This window comes from Pteropus alecto, unplaced genomic scaffold, assembly GCF_000325575.1.
Source record: "Pteropus alecto unplaced genomic scaffold, ASM32557v1 scaffold388, whole genome shotgun sequence".
In the NCBI taxonomy this organism is placed as follows: domain Eukaryota; kingdom Metazoa; phylum Chordata; class Mammalia; order Chiroptera; family Pteropodidae; genus Pteropus; species Pteropus alecto.
Window position 1 is genome coordinate 694292 of NW_006441398.1, and position 22737 is coordinate 717028.

The 22737-nt window shown below is 46.5% G+C and overlaps 1 protein-coding gene across 1 annotated transcript in view; it reads right to left on the bottom strand.

Moving 5' to 3' along the window:
• The window catches only part of CACNA1A (calcium voltage-gated channel subunit alpha1 A), a 202758-nt gene extending 183299 nt beyond the window's left edge, over positions 1 to 19459 (bottom strand). Inside the window, exon 1 of the mRNA XM_006918781.1 lies at positions 19167 to 19459. Coding sequence (XP_006918843.1) covers positions 19167 to 19459 — 293 coding nt within the window. The remainder of the gene's footprint in view (positions 1 to 19166) is intronic.
• Between the last annotated feature and the right edge of the window lie 3278 nt (positions 19460 to 22737).

Here is a 22737-nt window from a genome sequence, read left to right on the forward strand (position 1 = left end):
GTGCCAGACAGCTATTTCTCTTTCTTTCGCACTTGTGCTCACGCTCGGACGCTCTTGCTCGCGCGCGCTCTCCCTCTCTCTCTCTCTGTCTCTCTCTCCCCCCCGCACCCTTTGTCTCTCTGTTTGTTTTAATAGCTGCCCATATCTCTTTATTCAATTCTTGCTGTGTGTCTTCTGCTTCCTACTGAGACCCTCACTGATATACCATGGGATGAAATTCTGGTCAACAGAATGCTGGCAGAAGTGAAGTTCACTACTTCTGTTATAGGAGCTAGCACATCCTAATACACTTTTAAAGGAATCTCTCCAACCTATTCCATAAAGTTGGCTCCACCCCTAATGCCAGAGAACAGTGTGACTCAAGTCTAAGCCAATCAGAGCACCGCTTTCTGTACCTCCCATTTCCCTGCAGTGATTGGCGATTGGCTCAGGCATGAGCACATGACCCCAGCTGAGCCAATGGAAAGCAATAAACCCTTTGCTGAGAATGCTGGGAGGATGGCTGGGGAAGAGAACCACTTTGGATATGATCTAGAGAGGACCAAATGGCATGTCATGTCCACATGGAGAATGGAGCCAACTTCAAAAAGCAGAACCTGGAAATTGAGGTTTAATGATGTCATATGATTCCCTGGATCCAGACAAGCCGGAAGCCGGTCACTCCCTGGACTCTTCCCTCCCAGGAGTCAGTAACTCTTCTTTTCTTGCTTAAGTCTCTTTGAGTTTTCTGCCCCTTGTAACCAAGACTAATGAGTTCATGTAGGTAAATGTAATGAGTCCTAACTGTGTGTCAAGCAAAAAGTTCAGAGGTAAGTATTTTAATTCTCATTTTATAATAAAGAAAACTGAGGTCTTGTAAATTATTCAGAAGCTCTCAATGGGAAATGGTTTGTAAAAAGAGTATGTTTGGGGAGTTGGTGTGTAACGTTGCATAAAGGGGATTGATTCCAATCCCGGAAGCCAAGAAACTGGATTCCAATCCCCAAACCAACATCTTTTGTGTGATCTCAAGAGTGCCAATTAACTCCTCCCCGCCACAATTCTATAATAAAACTGAAGTAAAAATCCTTGTCCTCTTCCCCTACCCATCTCGTAGGGTCGGTTGGGGGACAAACAAGGTAATGGCTAAAAGATGTTTTGAAGGAAAGGCTATCAATTCGTTATCATTATTAATAAATTGCCATTGTTGAATCGATTCCAGAAAACCCTGAGGGCCAGGGGCTGTCCAGTGACTTTCTTGGCTAGAATTCCAAAGACCATCTGTTCTCCAGAGCACATGCCCTTGGCAGAAACACAAACTGCTTTCCTCACCCAGAAAACTCAACTAGAAGAGGAACAGAGAGAGAGGAAAAATCATGTCAGCTCAAAATATCTTTCAATCTGACCAATGATTTCCATCTCCACAGGCACCATCCTAGTCCAAGGGACACTGTCTCCTCCTTGAAGGACTACAAACATTTCCCCTCACTGGTCTCATGCCTTATATTCTTGTGCTCATCTAATCCATGCTCCACACAGCAGCCAGTGGGGCCATTCACAGACAACCTCATTGTATTGCTGCTTCAGTGGTCAGACACTGCCTTTAGGATAAATACCAAATTCCTAAGCATCTGCCACAGGGCCTTTGCATATGTTGTTCCTTCTGGTCAGAGCATCTTTCTCACGACTCCTGCCCGAGTATCACAGGGTTCTGCTAAAGACTCAGTTTATCACCACTTCCTCAGGGGAGGTTGTTTTGAACGCTCCTCTAAGAGCATGCTGGACTTGTCCTTTCTAGGGCCTTATAGCATTTGTAGTTGTAAATTACAACTACAGCTATTTATTCATCATCCTTGCCAGACTGTAAAATCCATGAATGTGCTGATTGCATTTGTCATGTTCATCACTGCAACCCGGTGCCTCGTATGCAGTCAGCACTCAAATATTTGTGGCTTGACTGACTGAGTACAAAACAGACCAGACCAAAGGAGGTAAGAATTAAACAGTCAGAGGCTGTCTTGTAGATCATTGAGACAAGGATGGATTTTTTTAATAAACAGTACTGAAACAACGCTTATAGAATAAAAAGGAAATTCAACCCCTACCTCATACCATACACAAAAATCAATTCCAAGCCGATTAAAGACATACCGTGAGCAAAACTATAAAACTTTTAGAAATAGTATAAAATATATCCATGACCTCAGGGTAGAAATGATTTTCTTAAATAAGATACAAAACCCACAAACTGTGAAGGAAAAGATTTCTAAATGCAACCACATTAAAATTAAGAACTGCTATTGATCAAAAGACGTCATAAAAAAAAAAGAATCAAAAGGCGAGCAAGAGAAGATATTACACAGCATATCATGATGAAGGACCAGTTTCCAGAAAATGCAAGGATCACCTATAGATCAATAGGGAAAAAAAAGCAAAATCCAAGCAACCCAGTAAAAGATGGACAGGCATAAAGGGGCACTCCACAAAAGAAGGAACTTGAATAGCCAAGAGAAAAAAAGCAAAATCCAAGCAACCCAGTGAAAGATGGACAGGCATAAAGAGGCACTCCACAAAAGAAGGAACTTGAATAGCCAAGAAGTATATTAAAATTTGTTCACCCATTTTGTAATTGGGTAGCACAAACTAAAATCGCCACACACCCATCAGTCAGTCTTCAGTTAACTCGGACAATGCCAAGCGTTGATGAGGGTGCGGAGCCACAGGAATGCTCAGCCACTGCTGGCAGGAGTGTAAATTAGCAAAATTTTGCAAAACACTTTGGCAGTATTCAGTCAAACTGAAGATGCACTAATTTTAATATCCAGCAATTCTGCATCAAGGCAGGTACCCTTAAGAGACTCCTACACGCGGGTAGTTTAATCCATAAACAATTAGCAACACTGCTTACTTCCGGCAACCAAAAGGGAACAAACTCACATGTTCATCATCAGTAAACAAATATGAAGGAGCCGCAGTGACCATAATGAGGATAGATCTTGCTAACGTAGCTGTGAGCCAATGAAACAACACACGAAATTCGTATCGCATAATTTATATGAAGTTCAAAACCACAAAACATTGAACTATAGTGTTTAGGGAGGCATGCCTAGGAGGTAAAACCAGAAAGAAAAGCAAGCTGATGACTCCCATGAAATCCTCAAGAGTGGTTCATAGGGTGGAGGGGGAACGGGCATATAGGAGCATCCGCGGAGATGGTGGCGTTCTGGCTGTTGACCTGGGTACAATGAATGTTCACTTCATGGTAGGTCTTTAAAATGTTCATCTATGTTCCTATGCTTTTCTCTAGGTTTGTCCGCCCCTCCCCACCCCCTTCCCCCACACACAATCAGCCAAAGACAGACCAGAAAAAAATAAGATACACCAAGGGACAGTTTATGAAGACAAAGAGAAAAGGGGCAAACACTCAGACAGAATATGAACAGATAACAGGGCCACAGGAAATGAAAAGGGATGAGGAGATGGCGAGCAGGCAAGAGTGAGGAAATGAGAACTGGGAGCCAGAGAAAAAAAGGGGGAACAGGGTGGTAAGGGTGGTGGGGAGAGGAAAAGACAAGAAAATATTTCTCTTCCTTGTTTCTCTTTTTCTTTTTCTCTGTATTTTCTTCCTTTCTCTTCCTCCATCTCTCTCTCTTCCCCCACCCATCTCCTCCATCTTTCTCCATTTCTCCCTCTCCCATCATTGTCTTCCCCGCTCTCCTCCAGCTCTTTCCTCCTCCTTCCACCTGTTTCTCATCTCTCCCCCCACCCCCGGGCTGTCTCCATTTTTCTTTCTCCCCCCTCATCTCGTTTCTCTCTCGCTCTTCTCCATCTTCTCTTTCTCTCTCCCTGCCCCTTATCTTTTAACGCATATTTATCAAGTGGTTTCTCTGTGCCAGACACAGTGCTAAGGAAAGAGGAAGGCCACAGCCAGAGGACGTGGGATGCTGTGGCCCACTGCGGTGACCAGACACTGGTGGCCCAGAGGCTGTGCCAACAGGGCGCCTCCGGCCAGGCTCCGGCATGGACCTATGGACCGCCTGTGACTCTCTCCCTCTCATTAATTTCACTATCAAACACTCCCAGCATCACAAGTTGTAGGTCTTATTTATTAAATATTTAACTGGGAGAAACCCAGCTGAGATGAAACCTCTCATTTGTGGACGCCCCAGGAGAGCAGAACATGAGCCTGCTGCTGGGATTAACCACGGCCACCGGGCAAAGCTCAGGGAGCCAGAGGGGCACACGGGCAGGGGCAGCCCCCGTGCCAGCGACAAGTGAAGAGAGCTGGGTTTCCTCACAGTTTCACTTGGAGGCTGAGGGGTCCTCTGTCAGGGGGTGGGGACTTCAAAAACTCTAACACCGGCACAAGGAAAACCACGGAGACAGAACACTGACCAGGGGCCAAGGGAGGAAGGAGACCGAGGAGCGACTGCTGATGGGGACAGGGTGATGGAAATGTCTTGGAAAGAGAGACACAACATTGTGAACGTGCTAAATATCACTTTAAATGGTTACAGTTAATTTTATGTTATGTGACGTTTACCTCGATTTTTTAAAAATGAAAAAAGAGTTTAGTTTCCACTACTCCAATGATTAGCTCTAAGACTGCTGACCTCATTTTTTAAAATTAACAATTTTTTAGGGAGTGCTTACTACCCACGTCGCAGGCCCCCTGCTCAGCACTTTGAACCTTCACATCATCTCCGTCTCACAGCCCTGGGAGGAGGTGCTAGCAGGTCCCTGTTTTATAGAGAACTTGCAGCTCAGAGACGGTAAGTGGTTTGCCCAAAGTCACACAGCTCCAACTCCAGTCTGCCGGCCTTCCAAGTGTTCCAAACCACCCGGCGGCCTCTCTGCCCATCTTGGCTGAACTTTAGAATCACTTGGAGCGTTTTCAAAGTTTCCCAAGCCCAAGGGCAGGCCTGGACTAATCCTACCGCATCTGTGAGGGCGGGGCTTAAGGCATCAGCCCGTTTCCAGCCTCCAAGTGATTCCAAGTGCAGCCACAATCAACAGGGGGATGCTGTTGCCATGCAAATTGGGACTGGAGGGGTCCGGGGTCGGGGGTGAGACTCTGCATTTCCAATAAACTCCCAGGAGATGCTGCTGCTAGAACTGCCAAGAACTTCCTATTAGGATGGACTGTTCTAGATCTGCGACAGTTGAGATTTCGAATATTTTTTAGCAATAAAGTCTTTTTGGTAAGATATGTACATTGTTCTTTTAGATATCATGCTATTACACACTTAATAGACTACAGTATCTTGCAAATATAACTTTTATACACACTGGGAAACCAAATAATTCATATGACTCGCTTTACTGAGTGTAATATTCACTTTACTGTGTTGGTCTGGAACCAAACCCCCAATATGTCCGGGTACGCTTGTGCTCTTTATGCCGTCTCTTGCCCATGGTCACTCCGAGTTTTGTCTGTGCTATGCCGTTACCTGTCCCATGAGGTTTCCCTGCTTGCTAAATGTGACCTTGGCAAGCGACTTCAGCTCTCACAGCCTCGGTGTGCACATCTCTGAAGTGGGGGCAAAATAACCCCCCCAGCTCTTGGGGCTGGTTTAAAGGTCAAGTCGGCCAGAGCAGTTCTCACACAGCCTGGGGCTCAAAAGATCTCCACTCGGGGCAGGTACCAACTACTTTAGAAAAGGGGGTCAGTTTCCATGTCCTCCCAGGATACTGCACGTGCTCTTACTGGAGCCCCATTGAAATCCCAAACGTGAACAAGCACAAGGGCCAAGGGAGAGCCCACCTACCCCGAATGTGAAAAATGGTCCAGTTGCTGTCTATCAAGTTTAGAGGGTGGAAGGTCCTGTTTGCTCAGTTACAAGAGCTGTGGCTGGTACTCAGGCTGGGAGAGCTCGCTCGAAATCACATGACAGCTATTGCACCCTAAAATAAAGGGGTTTTCAGCATCAAGAGAGGCACACAGAAACACACACGCACTGTTGCACTGAGGAGAGAGGAAGCTGACATCTGGCCCATAACAGTGCGGGGGACAAACTCTTATTTAGCACCCACGGTGTGCCAGGTGCTGTTCTGAATGCTGCTTGAGCCTTATCACAAGCCCATGAGGCAGGCACTAATGTTATACCCATTTTACAGGAGGTAGTAACTTGCCCAGAATGGTGCAGTTGGCAAGAAGCAGAGCAGGGATCTGAACCCAGGGGCCTGGTTCTGCAGGCCTCCCTCCTCTCAACCACTTGCCTGGACAGCCTCGAACCCGACATAGAGCCACAGAACCCCTCAGAGTCTACAGAACCTGGTGCCAGCCTCCAAAAGACATCTGTGCAGGATGTCCCTAGAGAAAACTGAGCGAAGGGTGTGACCGGGAGATCACGAAGGAGATGCAGTCAGCCCACACAGATCCGGAAAAGGCTCCGCACGTTCAGGAATTGGAGAAATGAACATTGCACCACAGAAAATTCCGTTTTTCACTTATCTGTTTGGCAAAGACGTTAAATCAAGGGCAACCCAGCTGGACTCCATAATCAGGGAAAGGGGACCTCGGAGTCTGAAAGGGCACAGACTTACTGCCCCTCGTGACCTGGCCCTGAACCCGACACGTGACCCAGCTACACCATTTCCAGGACTCTCACAGATGTGTACGAAGACATTGTCACAGGGTGGGAGATGCTGCAGTGTGGCTTGTCTTATTAAGAAAACAGCAGGTCTCAAAAGAGAGACCCAGAATGACTTTATTTTTGTTACGGAAACAAAAAGTATAGGGGAAAACGATGGGAATTCCTCTGGGGTAAAAGTCCTCAACGTGGTGAACAAAGCCCTGCATGACATCTACCCTTGTCACCTTCCTGCCCTCATCTCCCCCCACTCACTTGGCTCAATAAACATTTGTGAATGAATGAATGCATCATGAATGAATGAACACACTCCTTTCCCCACTCTCATCTCTAAGCTCATCTGCCCCAGGAGTCTGTCCCCTGCATGTGCCCAAGGCCAGCCCTGATATGGGGACTAAGGGAGCAAAGAACCAAAGTCTACGCCAGCAGCACTCGCCATGCCAGGAGCCCAGAGAAAGTGAGACACGATTTAAAAACTGGGCACCAGAAGGAGAAGGAGGGAGAAACAGAGGCCACAGCAGCTTTCATGCCAACCTTTTCTAACTCTGGGTGAGATTTCCTTCTACATACTCGTCTATATTTACATCAACGAATCTGTTGGTAGCAAGCCTGTTGCTGATCGTGTAGGATCTAAAGTTCACAGAAAGCTGGCTTCGACACCCAGCTAGGAAGAGAAACTGTAAATTAAATTTAAGTCACCCAAAAACCCTAAATCCACCCACTCCCCTCCAAGAAATTCTGACATCTTTTACATCAGGATTTCTCAATCTCAGCACTACTGACATCTTGGGCTGGATAATTCTTTACTGGGGCAGAACAAGGAGGCTGTCCTGTGTGTTTTTAGGGCACTCAGCAGCATCCTTGACTTCTATCCACTACATGCCAGTATCACATCTCCCTTCACATTCGTGACAACCAAAAATATCTCAGGCATTACCAAAAGTCTCTTCCAAGGAAAAATCACCCCCCAGTTCAAAAGTGCTGCTTTACATGCAGCCCAGTAAGAACTGCAGACCAATCAACTGTTCTTTTTTCTGCTCCTCCTCCTCAACTTCCTGAATTTTGAGTCACCTGGTCTCAAAATCCCTTTTCCAGATTCAAGGAAAGTGGTGGCAACAGTTTCAAGACTTGAACCCTATACCTAGATCAGAATTTTATTCTGAAAATAACCGGAACCTTGGGCAGACGATATACATGCACAAAGATGTTCATTGCACTGTTATTTATAAGCAAAACAAACAAACAACTGGAGATGGTTACATGAAGAATAATACAGCCATAAAGTGAAATATCATCAGATATTAACGACAGTCTTTTCCGAGGTGGCTGCTGACCCACACAGCATTACTGTGTGAATTTCAATAAGATATCCCTTTTTCGAGTTGTTAGGTCCATCTGTCAAGAAACTGTCATAATATCTTCATCTGTCTAGAACAAGATACCTAAGCTTCTATTAGCTGGGACACTGAAATAATAAATATACAGTTCTATGATGTCCACATGAGATGTGATACCCTTGTGCAGTGTACAGCCTGTGCAACTATATATGATAGTCTTGGTGCTACCAAGGATATCTAGTGGCATGGAAATGTGTTCACAAAAGCTTACGTCCATAAAAAGGTAGGGAATGAAATACATTAAAATGTCTCGAGAGATTCTCTCTGGATAGGAGAGTATGCATATATTTTATATTCTTTTTTGTACTTGAGGTGTTCAATAAATGAAGAAGATAAGCTTCTTGGAAGAAGTAACTTTTGGGCTGACCAAAATGAAGAGGAGTCAGCCAGGAGACCTGGGGGAACTATGATGCAAGCAGAAGGAACAGACAACATGAATGCCTTGGGATGCAAACAAGCTGGATGTGGGCAAATAGGGCTGGTGAGGCTGAGACAGAGTAGAAGGGATAGAGAATGGAAGCGATGAGATCAAAATTAACTTAGGAACCAAATCATGTGGGGCTATGTAGGACCCTGGTACATCCGTCATCTGTAATCTCTGGCCAGTGGGTAAGAATCTGGGGCATGTACCCAACCTGCTGAGAAGAGAGAGATCCCTCTAGTCCACCACTACTCACTGATGGAGCAAACCCAAGATATTCCACTTTCAGGCCCATGCTGAAATAAACAAAACCAGGTGTTTCTAGAAATTTAATAATCTTTGTCAACAACATTACTTTCCTTGTCCTTACTCAGTTAACAAACATTTATGCACGACACAGTACAGGAACTGTTGAGGGATGTGAGGAAGGTAAATCACTGTCCCCTACCCTCAAGGAGCTTTCTCATTAGAGAGGTAAGACGTAAGCATGTGATCTTGTTGATTTTCACAAAAAACATGCAAGACTCACTTGATGCTGGGAAAGGTACAACTAGGGTGGTAAGTGGAGGGACTTGGTCATTCCTGAGCCAATAAGAACACCAGATATTAGAGAGACCCAACATGGACACCCACCCTTTCATACACGCTCATATCCAACATCCACCCATTCATCTTTTTATCCTTCGACCCAGTCCAACCATCTGCCCATCTACTCATCCACTCATATATCCATCTACCAATCCATCCATCCATCCATTCATCCATCCATCCATCCGACCTTTCTTTCACCATCCATCCATGTTTCCTTCCTTCTTTCCTTCTTCCTTCCTTCCTTCTGACCTTTCTTTCATCATCCATCCATGTTTCCTTCCTGCTTTCCTTCTTTCCTTCTTCCTTCCTTCTTCTTCCTTCCTTTCCTTCTTTTCTTCTTCCATCTATCTGTGCATCCACCCATCCAGTTATCCACGAATCTACTTATCCACCCACCTACATGTAACCCATCAACCTATCCATGCATCTTTTCTTTCTTTTCCCCTTCCTTCCTTCCTTCTTTCCTTCTTTTCTTCCTCCCTCCCTCCCATCCATCCACCCAACCTATCATCTATCTGTCTGTCCAACCATCCATAGATCCATCCATCCATCCCTTCATCCAACATTAACTGCATGTGATGCCCCTCCCTCCTCTAAACCACAAACATAATCCATAATCTATAACTTAAAAGACTGTATTGTGATTAGGAACAGACCAAACTGTTAAAAATTTGCATCCTAACAACTCAAATCCATAAACGCTTCTGGCTATTCCAATTTGTGCAAGACCCACATGCTCTAAGTCCTTGTAAGACCTTCATGGAAGCTGGCCTATTCTCATTGGTTTGAGGTATGTGATGTCTTCGATGATGGCACTCTTAGAGCAAAGCTAGAAAGTATGGTATGGTTAAAGGAAGGGGGAGCTCTGTAGATTGGGAGAAAATCTGGCATTAGAGAGTGGCAGTAGGCCGTAGGGAATGAGAGAGGAAGATGATCAGGAGCAAAAACAAGGATTGCTGAAAGAAGGGGCACATTCTGCTGGGGCGTGGGAATCACGGGATTCTACTCTTGACAATCACCATGACCTTGTAATCGATTTCCTCTTGGCTTATACCTTGGAGCAATGGTGATTAAGTTGATCATCCAGCAGAATGGGTTAATAAGATACATGCTAAAGAATAACAGAGCCGAAGGGTGTTGAGAACCTTGGCAAGAAAAGGCAGAATAATAATAACTAATACTTTGTAGCACACAGTGGGCCACACACTATGCCAAGCATTAGGTCAGAGAGCCCCAAATAATGCCATCCAAAAAGTCCACTTATCCATCCCTCCTCTTATTCATCCATCTATCCATCTTCCTTCCTTCCTTCCAACTTTCCTTCCTTCTCCTTTCTTCTCTCCTATCCATCCATCCATCCATCCATCCATCTATCCATCCATCCATCCATCCATATACAAACACATACGGTGGTTACTAGGTTCCAGGCACTAGTCTAAGCATAACATGTATTAACTCATTTAATCTTCCAAGACAGGTGCTATTAGCATCTCCATTGAACAGATTAGGAAACTGAGGCACAGAACACTTAAGTAACTTGCCCAAGGTCACTCACGTAGTGACTAGCCAAGTTGGGATTTGAACCCCAGCCACCTGGCTCCAGAGTCCATGCTCTCAACCTGGCCATGCAGCCTCTTTACAAGCCAGTGTCTAAACTATAGGTTGACTTTCAGAAAACAAGCAAGAACAGGGCTGTCTGGCTGACCTAGCCCTCAGAGAGAATGATGAGTAGAATGTGAAATGCCTTTGCCAGTGCCTGTCAGATGGCTGGTGTTCCAAAATGCTGATGAATCTCAGCTGATTCGAGCTGAAGCTAGACTCCCAAGTACACAGACTAAAATTAACACCTTGAATTCATTCATTCGAAAATTATTTATTCATCACAGCAACACTGTTCATAATAGCAAAAAATAAAATAAAAAATCTGGAAACATCCCAAATGTTTCCACCCAGGAAAATGGATAAATTGTTGTATCATCACAGACTGCAATATTACACAAAGAAAAATAAATGACCTGCAGCTACACTCAACAAGAGAGATGAAGCTTAGAAACATACAGCTGAGTGGAACAATCAAGTACAAGTTCTAGAAGGCTAAAAATCTCAGAAGCCAAGCAAGTTAAATTTATATTAAGACACATGTAATAAAACTTGAAAAGAAGGAAGGAAGGGAAGGAGGGGGAAGGAAGGAAGGAGAGGAATAAGACTCGCAAAATCCAAGAGAGGGTGGATGCCTTAGGGGCAGTGCAGTGAGGGAGGGATGAGGAAAAGGCGGGGTCAGAAACTACAGGTAGAAGTCACAGGTCATGGTCTAGTTCAGACTGTCTCAAAGTGTGTTCCCCAGACCAGCTGCTTCAGTACCACCTAGGAACTTGCTAGAAATGCAGATTCTCCGGCTACATTCCAAACCTCCTGAATCAGAATCTCCAAGGGTGAGACCCAGCCACCTGTGTTTAACAGCCCTCCCAGTGATGCTGGTGCGTGCCCAAGTGTGAGAAGTTTGCCCTAGAGCAGGTGATGCTGACCCTGCAGGGCTGGGGACCCACGCTGAGGACCATCATTCTACTTTTTGACCTAGGGAGCTGGTCCATCAGAGTTTCCACGCATTGTTAAAATAAACAAAGAAAAATAAGCAAAAGGAGAGACAACACTGAGTGTGCTGTGAACTCAGAAGAGAATTGAAACAACAGGCTATGAACCTGTGGGGCATGAAAACATCCCACAATTATATATTCAGCCCCCGTAGGTGCCAAGCACAGGACCAGAGCAGTGACCACAACAAAGCGAGCCCTCGCCACCGTGGTGTCTAAAATCCATCCTTCATGCTTTTTACGGTGATCATATATGCTGCATGCTTTCTGTGCATAGTATCTTTTAAGCTTTCTGTGATTTCCTGGACACAGAATTATGCCCACTTTATACACGAGCAGACTGAGGCTTCGCTACTCTGGGCTGGAGCTGAGATTTACAGCCGGGTCTCCTGCCCCCACGCTCCGTATGCTTCGCCTCCAATCAGTATCACCTCTTCTCCTGTCGGCCTCCACTGCTGGTGCCGTTACTCAGATGGGCACATTTTTATGAAGACCCCACAACGTGCCACAACCATTTCACAGCAGCAAGTGAAGGGTGGCATAGCCCCCCAACCCCACAGCCATTATTCTTAATGAACTAAATAATAAAGGTCAACAAGATAAAAAATACATATATATATGGCAGGTTCTGGAAGGTCAGAAACCGTGTAACTCCCACCCTAGAGCAAATCCTAGGTCAGCCCCAATGTGCCCCATTTAAGACAAATCTGTCAGTTTATTCTTGAGATCAGACTTAGCCCTCCCACAAACATTGCTTGTATAAAAATACTTTAAAAATTGGTTCAAAATTATATATACATATTTAAACACAAGCCTAAAATGAGCACAGAACTTAACAGCATAAATATTATTTACTGACAGGTGGATGACAAGGCTACGTTTCCCTCATCTCTCCAGGGAGGGGTCCTGCCCCGTGAGTAGGATTATTTGTGGGGAGGAGCTGCTAACCCAAGCACTGAGCCCCTTCACGGAAGCTCCAAGGATGTTCCTGGTCTGAACAGAAGATAAAGTCATCTCTGACCCAAGAGAGATAACAAAACTTGATCCGGACTTAACTCGGGAAATTCGCTTCAGAGCCGGGATCTCTCTCTGCATTAGCTGCCTTAAATGGGCGGCTCCCCAAAGCGGAACTCATTCCAATCAAAAGTCTTGGCTTTTCAGAGGGAAAAAGCTACCTAGCTCCTCCTTTCCTGGGCCACGGAACCATCTCTTACTCCTCGCCTCTCTTGGGTGTTAAGAACTCACCACCAGGTGACCAACGTCCTAGTTTGCCTAAAACTGCTGCATTTCCTGAGATGCTAAAACCAGGACAGGTCCAGGCAAACTGGGACATCTGGTCACCCTACCCAGACAAGAACGCAAGCTCAGTGGTTTCTGAAAGCCCAGTTGCTGAAGCCAACCATGTGATTCTATCTTCTGGAATGTTCCTTGCGTTCTCTAGTCTTCCAGGAGAGAAAGAGAGGAATTGGGGGTGTGTAGGGGGGACATATGCTAACCCTAAAGCTGTTCAACTCTCAGTGGTTACCTGGGGTGGCCACAGCAACTGTCCTAGGCCTGTGGTCTCCACCCTCGGCTGGACTCTTGATAGGCACAAAAGGAGGATATGGGTTGGGGGGAAACAGGGAAGCTAAGTATATACTTTAAAACTCTCACTTTGTCACCCACAGAGGGAAAGTGGATTAAGGGAGGGGAAGACAATTAATTTTGTCTTAGACTAAAGGGAATAGAAAAATGGGTCAAGTGGGCATGAATTTTTTCCCCCTGAAAGGACAGGGAATGCAAAATATCCGAAGGCTGCTTTCTAAAGAGTGCCACACTCAGATTAGCAAATCCGAGCTGGCCAGTTACAGAGGGGCCCTTTGCACCCCCTCAACCCAGAGAGCCTCACTCCTGGCCAAAGTTTCCCAAAAAGAACATTAGGGGAAAAAGCACTCTCAGGTATTACGGCTCATGTATTTTGGGGGGATTTCTCAGTGCTGGACACTATGCTGAGTATTTGCCATGCGTGACCCCGTTTAACCTCCCCATGAGCCCTCCAAGATGCTATCAGAAGCAGTATCTTCATCATGCACATGAGGAAAGTGAGTCATGGAAAGCTGGGCCCGGCTGGGGCCGAGTCCCGAGTGCTTTCCCTGTCTCTCTGCCGTCTTTCCTTCTAAGGAGCTGAGGTGGCATTCTCGGAACTGTGTTAACTACAGGGCTTTGCGGGCTCTGATCATCTCTGCACTTCCGGTGGTGCCTTCCATCACCGAGGGAGTGTACATATGTGCTTGCTACTGGGTGGGCAGGGGAGGACCAGGGGTGGATATATAAGCCCCTGGCACCCCACAGATGTTCCCCCTCAAGGCCCTGAAGGAAGACTTCACTCTCAAGGGGCCACTGCTCCCCAACTTCTCAAGCACTAAAATTTCTGGTCTAAAAACTTCATGCACACACACCCCCCAAACCACCAAAAACCTAAAATGTTTTGCACAAGGGCGAATCGGATCTCTGTGATTTGGCAAATGGGTACAGAGAGGCCCTTTTTCCACTCACTGGATAAATGTTTATGGGGTGCCTACGGGGCAGGCACAGATCTCAAAGTCACGACTTTGTACTGTTGAGTGGTTGAACCAATGCCCCCTACACCAGAGGCCCCTTCTCTCCCAACATTTCAAACCAGTGCAAGCCCTTGGCTACAAGCAACATCCTCACTCTCCCTATTTCTCTTAACGCTATCACTTCCGTCACTTCCTACACACCCACAATCCTTTCTCCTAAACCCCTAAGTCTGTACGTGCCTCGGCATTTAGAGCCTGGTGCTTTTAGAAGGATAACAAGGATGGGAATGTTAAAATGGTGCAACCACTTTGAAAAATCGTTTGGCAGTCTACCATAAACATATACTTACCACACACTCCGGCAATCTTGACCCTGGGTATTTATTTACCCAAGACAAGTGGAATGTAGGTTCCCAACGCTCTCACTAAAACATGTTCGCCTGTGTTTATCGCGGCTCCATTCATAATCGCCCAATCTGGAAGCATCCTAAATGTCCTTCAACTGGGAGATGGATAAACAGGCTCTTGTCTAACCAACCCACGGAATACTATGCAGCACTGAAAAAGGACGAACTACTGATACAACAACATGAAGAGATTGCAAAGGCTGCGTAAAAGAAGCTAGACTCAAATATTTGTAGGACCTTCCAGAAAAGGCAAAACTATAAAGATGGAGAACAGATTAGTGCTACCAAGGGGGGATGACTCGAAGAAGCACTAGGAGGTAATTTGGGGTGACAGAACTGTTCCCTACCTTGATTTTGGTGGTGGCTACATGACTGTTTGCATTTGTCAAAACTCACAGAACTGTACACTAAAAGGGAGTGAATTTGCTATAAGTAAAGCATACCTCAATTAACCTGATTTTTGAGAAAAAGGAAAAAAAAAGGGTAGCAGGATGCATCTATGATGTGACCTGAATATTCCAGATGCAACCCACAGACAAGCAGCATGGGCAACCCTTAGAAGCGTGTCGAAAAAGCAGACTTCCAGGCCCACCTGAAACTTGCTGGACCAGGATCATCACTTTAACAACACAATCCTCATTCACACAAAAGTTCGAGAAGCAAACGTATACGTAACACTCCCAGTGGGAGTTTGGAGCACCCCGTTATCAAGCATAGCTAACATTTCTGCAGCAGAACACACCAAAATGCACACCAGATGGGATAAATTAAGACTGTACATTAAGACTATAAACTCCGGTCAGTTCAAGGTATGTTTTTGATGGGATGTCACCTTTGTAGGAAAAAAAAAAAAAAAAACCAATGGAAAAAGCCACGCTAATTCTTACTTCCCAGAATTTTGCTCTTGTGGAAATACCAGCCATGCTGATCTAGTAGAGGGATCTATGGGTCATACTGTCCTGCCCTCTATGGTAGCATCTTCTAGAAAATTCTACTTTTTCAGGACAGACCAAGAGTCTGATAACATGCTTCAACTTCTCCCAGAGCTCCCTGTATTTTTCATGTAGGACAGGTGTCTTTAAAGAGTCTAAGCTGGAGGAACGCCAGTCAGACAATGTCCATAGGTTACCTGACGTGACAGGACCCTGGGCTTCTTTCTTGTTGCGATTCCCAAAAACACAGATGAAAAGCCAGAATCCTGCGTGTGGTTCAGGAGACTGAGTGTGATGACATACAGACCTGGGTCAGTGGCTTTTGCAATGGCCTAAATTCCTACACCCTGCTCCACGAGAGAACTGCTGGCATCAGCAGGACTGGGGGAAGATGACATTCACAGTGGCGCCTGGTGGCACATTAGAAGGAGCAACTGGAATTAAGTGGGGGCTCTAGGAAGGTTGACAGATGCACCTTATTGAGCTGACAGATTTGAGCTCTTTAGAAGCCATCATCAGAGCCCGTCATGGCCATATTTAAATCAGACTTCCAATCAACGAAAACATGGAACCAAGGTGTGTGGTCAAGATGGCCGCTGCCCGGTCTACTCCAAGAGCAAAGGGCACCAGGGTCAATGTGAACATCCAAGACTTCCATTTGGGTTTTCTTACTTGGGAAGAGAAAAAATTAATGAGAATCCTCAATTCTCATTGCTGGCTTCAAGCTTGCGCTGCTGGGGGTTGAGGGGTGTAAGAAATCAGAGTGACAAAGTGCCCATGAGCATGGGGCTATTAAGGCTGAGCCCTCCACCAGCACGCCACGCTGGAACTGGTATCTGGAAGTAACTTCACACTTTTCGGCCCTACGAGCACACCACCGTGTGTATGGAACCAGCACTCACTCCTCCTCCAAAGGCAATCAGGAGGCTGCTTTCCAAATTCACCTGCAACCCTTGGTCAATGCTGTGTCTACGAACACACACAAATCAAAGAATGGCAGGGCCAATTCCACTGCTAGGTAGAGACCCGAGAGAAATGAAAAGTAAAGTTCAACAGAAGACGCCTACAGGATGCTTCCTACAGCAAAATCTGGTTACTACCCCAGCGGCCCTCAATGGAACGGGCAAGTGCCCTGTGTTAGAGTCACACAACCAGATATGACACAGCGATGAGAAGAAATAACCTGCAACTACTCAAAGCAACATCGATGACTCTTGCCGAGCTGAAGAAGCCAGGTACAAAGTAACATAGCGTGCGACTCCATTTCTAGGAGGATTGCCAGGAGGCACAATGAGCCTGTGGGGAGGGCAGATGTCAGGGTAGCAGTTATCCTTGTGGGGGAATGACTGAGAGGGGACATAGGGGGAGTTCCTGGGGGCGGGGGCTGGTCACATCCTTTTTCTTGACCTGAGTGCCAGCTGCATGCTCGAGTTCACTTTGTGAACACTTCTTAAGCTGGACTCAACTTGTGTACTTTCCCATACATATATCAGACCTTATTCTAAAAGTTCAGAATAAGTACTTAAACGCTTTTTTTTTTTTTCAAATGACAGAAGTATGTGGATATAGAAGCCGATGTTCCACCCTGGTACCCTGACTGACTCCTTGGCATTTCCACCTCCTTGCACTGGCCCCGATTTCCTTATCCAGCCTCCCAGCTCTCTGTCCCTGCCCCTCTCATCCCCTTAGAGAAAGCTCAGTCCTGGGCAACCTGCTCAGTGCCAGACTGGGGGATAGAGAGCTTTGCCATCCAAAGTGGGGCTGCATAATGTGTTTGCTGCCTCGGGCCAAAGAGAGAACAAAAGCTGTCTGCAGAGAGCAAAATGCACAAACTCATCAAAAAGCTCCCAGAAGCAAGAAAGCCAAAGAAAACCTAAGTACCCACCTGCACCCTTCCCCCAAGCAATCCCCTCCCTCCCCAACGGCCTCTGCTCTGCAAGATTCAGGCTGGACCAGGGTGAGCTAAAGACACGTTAGGACTCCCACCTCCCTCCTCCCCTCTTAAAAGAGGCCAAATCCAGGATCCAGAAGGCGACCTAAAGCCATTTTCAACTTGGAAACCTGTCAGCCCAGTGAATTCCTCTGGATACTCCCTGGAATTAGCTGAGCTATCCTCCAAGACCCCATCACTCCTCCGGGAGTAGAGGGGGAGGCAGACAGAGTGATTACGAGACCCCTGAGTGATTCAGTGAGGCTTTAAGAGGTTGGAACTTGCCGGCAAAGACCTGGCTCTTGCCTTGGGCATCCATCCTGGTTAGAGGTACGCCCCTCCAGAAGGCCCCCGCTGAACCTCTTCTTAATTTTCACCATCCTCAAAGTAGACTTTTCACACACTCTAAAAGCTCAGTGCCCTCTGACAATTTCGGCATCCAGAAGCCAAAAGCATGGCTCAACTCTAAGCCCCCTTAAAAGTGAATCCACCCACCATTGCGCTCCTCAAATAACCAACCTCAGGACCACCTAGGGCCCAGCCCTGTTGAGTATGTAAGAGTCAAAACCACATACAGAAAGGATGGGGGCTCACCGCTGAGCCCCAGGGACTCATGTAGCCCTGTTCATTTTTACACTGAGGGCAGCCAGTTGGAACCATGCCGAGAAGTGGCACATTCAGGCATGGCATGGTGGCCAGTCAGCCTGGGGAGCAGGGTGCATCCCCCTACTTGGAATCTGGGTCATGCTTAGATAACTGCTAGAAAGCCCGACTAATTACCCATCCTTGCCTGCCTACATCTCAACAGATGTTAAGCCCTCCTCAAGGTTTATTTCAAGCAGGCACGATTTAAAGAAACACGAGAGGATCTGCATTTTGATAGCATCTGAATAGAGGAAAATGTGGTCTTCACCTTCCTCTGTATCTTTGATTAAAAAAAAAAAAAAAAAAAGACGTTTACCTGCCCAAGATGTCCATATGGGTGCTGATTTTCCTGGTGTCCCCTCCCGGCTCCCTAGGGTGGGAGAAGCTGAATCCAATCCAAGGCCTGACACAGCCCCTTAGGAAAGACCCAGCATCTCATTTTCTCCTGCCCATCTTTTTGAAAGAACCCATCCTGGGGCTTCCGGGTCAGGGCCCCAGATGGGGACATTGGGATGTTTCCTACACCCCAAAAGATGATGGGAGGAAATGGGACCTACAGACATGGGGAGTTAAGTGCCCCCCAAGCCGTCGGTGTGAAGGCCACATGTTCTCCCCCTCACTCCTGGCCATGGGAAGCCCTAAACTCCCTGAGTGTGGCTCCCACCTCGGGGAAGGCCGGGTGGACAGGCCAGCGAGCTGGGACTATGCTCCAGCACTGGAGCAATCACGGATTCCAGCGAGGGGCGGCTAAGGAAACCCAGCCAAGGCCCCCGGTTCCCCGGTACCCCGGTTCCCCTGCCCTGGCCCAGCTCGTTCGGGAGAACTCTGACCCCTCAGGAACTGACTCCAAAGGCCCCACTAAGGCCCCTGCACGACCCCAGGGCCCAGCCCTCATTCCGGAATGGGTCCTTTGGAGGAATCCACTCCCACGGCCCCCCCACCACCACCCAAAGCCTCCACAGTAGCTCATCCCAGCTCGGGGTGGAGAGATTTCGCACACTCCTCCCCGGTGCCCCCTCTCTCAGCCCCTGGAAGACCCCCCCAGCTCCCATCAACCCCCGGGTCTCCCTCCTAGCCTGGAAGAGGGGAAGCGGAGGGAGGAGGGGGAAGCGCAGCTGCTAGGCTTCGGGCAAAGGATATGGCCATTCGGTGATCTTTTTGGCGTATTTTCTCACCACGTTGTCCTCGCTGAAGAGGAACAGAGACCGGTTGACCGTGAGGCAGTTCTGTCGGACGGGGATGGGGTTGTAGAGGGCCATGGTCCGCGCTCTCTGCGCCATTGACTGCTTGTACATCCTTTGCGCCCCGGGCTGCCCGCCCTGCCGGCTGCCCCCGGCTCCTCGCCCGCCTCCGGCGCCCACGACCACCCCGGCGGCTGCCCCGGAGCCTCCTCCCCCGTAGCGGGCCGGCATCTCGTCTCCGAAGCGGGCCATTCTGCAAAGAGCAAAGGGCTCCGGGTTACGCTGCGGCGAACGATGCGGAAGACCCTAGCCTACAGAAGTGTTAAATTTCTGTTGTTTAAGCCACCTAGTCTGATATTTTGTTTAGGCAGCCCTATCCAACTAATACAGGCACATATCCATAAGTGATACGACTACATCAAGCCTATAAATGTTTAACATCTGGATTCATGTTGCCATTATATTTTCCAGAAAAAGTATGATGATTCCTGTTTTATTATGTACTCCCCAAAAATTGTTCCTTCTGTGATGTTTTAAAAAAAAATTAAAAGGAAGGAAGGAAAGAAGAAGGGAGGGAGGGAGAGAGAGAGAGCGAGAGAGAGAGAGAGAGAGAGAGAGAAAAAAAAGAAAGAAAGAAAGAAAAAGAGAAAAAAAAATAAAAAACGGCACTTGGAAAAAAAAAAAAAAAACCAACGCACACCCCCTTTAAGACGCGAACGGTTTGCAAAGGACGCCCCCCGGGACGCAGTGGAAGCTTCAAATTCCTCCGAGGTCTGGGTCAGGCTGGCATCTTGCAAAAGTAGTGCGCTCGGCCCATTTTTTAAAAAAATGTATTAGGAAAAAAAAAATAAAAGCCAGGTCTTTGCTGGGGGGAGGGCAGCCCAGCAAATTAAAAATTGCCCTTTTTGTTTTGCTTGAGTTCCTAGACCTAAAAAAGATGCCGAAAGATCCGTAGCCCAAAAATAAAAGTAAAGAATATGAGCAGGGAAGGAGAGAAGGGGAGAGGGAGGGAAACGCTCCTGGGGGCTCTTATGGAGTCCTGAGGCCGCAGGGTCCGGTGATATTTTTTTCCTTCCTGAATCACCAGCAGCTGCCTCTTCTGTTGAGTGTGAGTGTGCGTGTGCGCGCAGCGGTTCGCTCAACCGTGCCTCATCTTGGGGTTAAATTGCAGCAATGAAATCCTGAAAATTCCCAGTAGGGGAAAAAAAAAAGAGAGAGAGAGAGAGAGAGAGGTATGCGCCGTCGCTTAGCCACTCAATAGCTGCTCCCGGATGCTGCAATGCCTGGCGTTCCCTCCTCCCCCACTGAAAGCCTCCTCCTCCTCCTTCTCTAGGTTTTGCTAAAATAAGACTGGTGTGGAGGGGTGAGGGGAGAGGAAGGAAAGGGGAAAATGGGCGCAAAGGTCTGAACCACTGGGCAGCCAAGCTCCAAAGAGGAGCGATTGATGAGTTGAACGCGAAAAAGACCCACCCAAGTGTCGACACATGATGGCCCGCGACCAATCGCGGAGGCGCGAGGGGACCTGGCTCCGCGGAGTTTGTGGGGGAGAGGGGCGAGCCGGATAGTCGGGAGGCTGGGGGAAAGTTGAGACGAGAGATTCCTCTCCAGGGAGGAAACCTTGTTTTACGACGGGTTCTGCTTCGGTTGCAAGCAACCGGACGTTTCCAGCATCTTGCAAGCAGAGGGAAGGAGGGAAGAAGGAAACAACTTCAAAGACAGAAAAAGAAGGGGTTTGGTGTCTAGAAGTGCAATTAGTCCATCTCTACACAAATGTAGTCTATTTAACCAAAGACCATTTCATTTCTGAAAACAGGGTGAAAGGTTTCTGTCAAATTTTCAAATCACAGAGGCCCCAACAAACTGGAATAAAAGATTTACCTCATCTTTGAAAAGACCCCAGAGGTGGCAGATGTTAACTGCCAGGAGCAGATAACTAACCAGGAGCTGGTTGATAACTAACAACCAGCTAACAAGATAACCAACAAGATAACTAACAGAGCCTCTGGGTGATATACTTTATATGGTGTTCACTTCTCACTAGAGCCACTGGCATTTTACTTCCTATTCCCCTTTTTATATTGTAAAAGTGAATAAACAGAAAAATGCCTAAAGCCTAAATGTACGGTTTAAGAAACTGTTGTGAAATGAACACTTATAAAACTAACACTCAAGTCCAGGGTTAGAAATAGAACATTGCCCGCTCCCCAGAAACACAAATGCCCTTTCCCTCAGCGTTAATCACTATCCTGACTTTATGGTATTAATAACCTTGCTTTTCTTCATACTTTTACTACCTTGTGTATTCTTAAACAATACAGTTTTACTTTGCATCTTTTTGGGTTTTATATAAATGGAGTCATAGAGTATGTATTCTGTGAGGTCTTTCTTTGGCTCACCACTATGTCCTTAAGATTCATCTGTTATGTGTAGCTGAAATTGATTCACTTTCACTGCTGTATGGTATTCCACTGAAAGTATGCCACAATTTGTTTATCCATTATCCTGTTAGTGGACATTTGAGTTAGTTCCAGTTGAGGCTCTTAAACATCTCTGCCTCCCGGTACTTTAAGCATGCCTCTCTATAGGAATAGTTCTGGGTATGGAATTTCTGGGTCACAGGATATGCGCCTTTTCAGGTTTGTAAAGTGTCACCTGTCTTCCAAAGTGGATATTCCAAGAAACCACTGAATTTTCACAAAACAATATATAGACTGGAAGACAAGGGTGGGGAAGAGGGGAAGAGGAAGAGGATGAAGAAGGCAAATAATTTTTTCAAGCCTTAGCTAGTTGGAGCCTAGTTAATAACTCCCCCATCAGTATTTGGGTTCATTTGGAACATTTTAGAAAAGATGATATGTCTTTATGTAAATTCCCCATCCTGTGCTTGTGTGTAGGGCTTTATAGGTTGCCCACAGCACCTTCAAGATTTTCTAACTGGTCAAGATATGGACGAAATGATGAAACCTAGAGTGAGCGATCAGAGTCACAAGGAGATGGGGTGTATCGAAATCTCAACAAATTATCAACGACTTTTGTACTCGATGTTGTTTCATATCTCAAAGGCGAATGATGAAATGAAACAAAAAGTAATTCCATGTGAATGGATGTAAACAGCCAGTTGTATAAGAAACTATACTGTGCAAAGTGTACTTAAATATAACTCATTTTGATGGACTTTGAAACCATTGAGTTTCACAGCATGCGGGTTACCTGCAGGGATTTTTAAAAAAACCCAGAGCTTCTCAGGAAAGAGCAACCAGCAGAGTCTTCACAGAAGCCCCCACTTTACAGATAAAAACACTGAGGCTGAGAGAGGTTTAAAATCTTGCCTAGGCCACTGACATGGATCTGAAACCACTTCTGACTCTTAGACTCTGTTAAGTAGAGTGTAATTTGGTATTACTGCTTCGGAAAACTCTTTGGCCATTTCCACCATCACTGAATATTTGAATACCCTGTGACCTAGCATTGGCACACCTGAGCATAGATTCAGGAGGAATGAGGATGTCTGTCCACTAAGACACACCCTA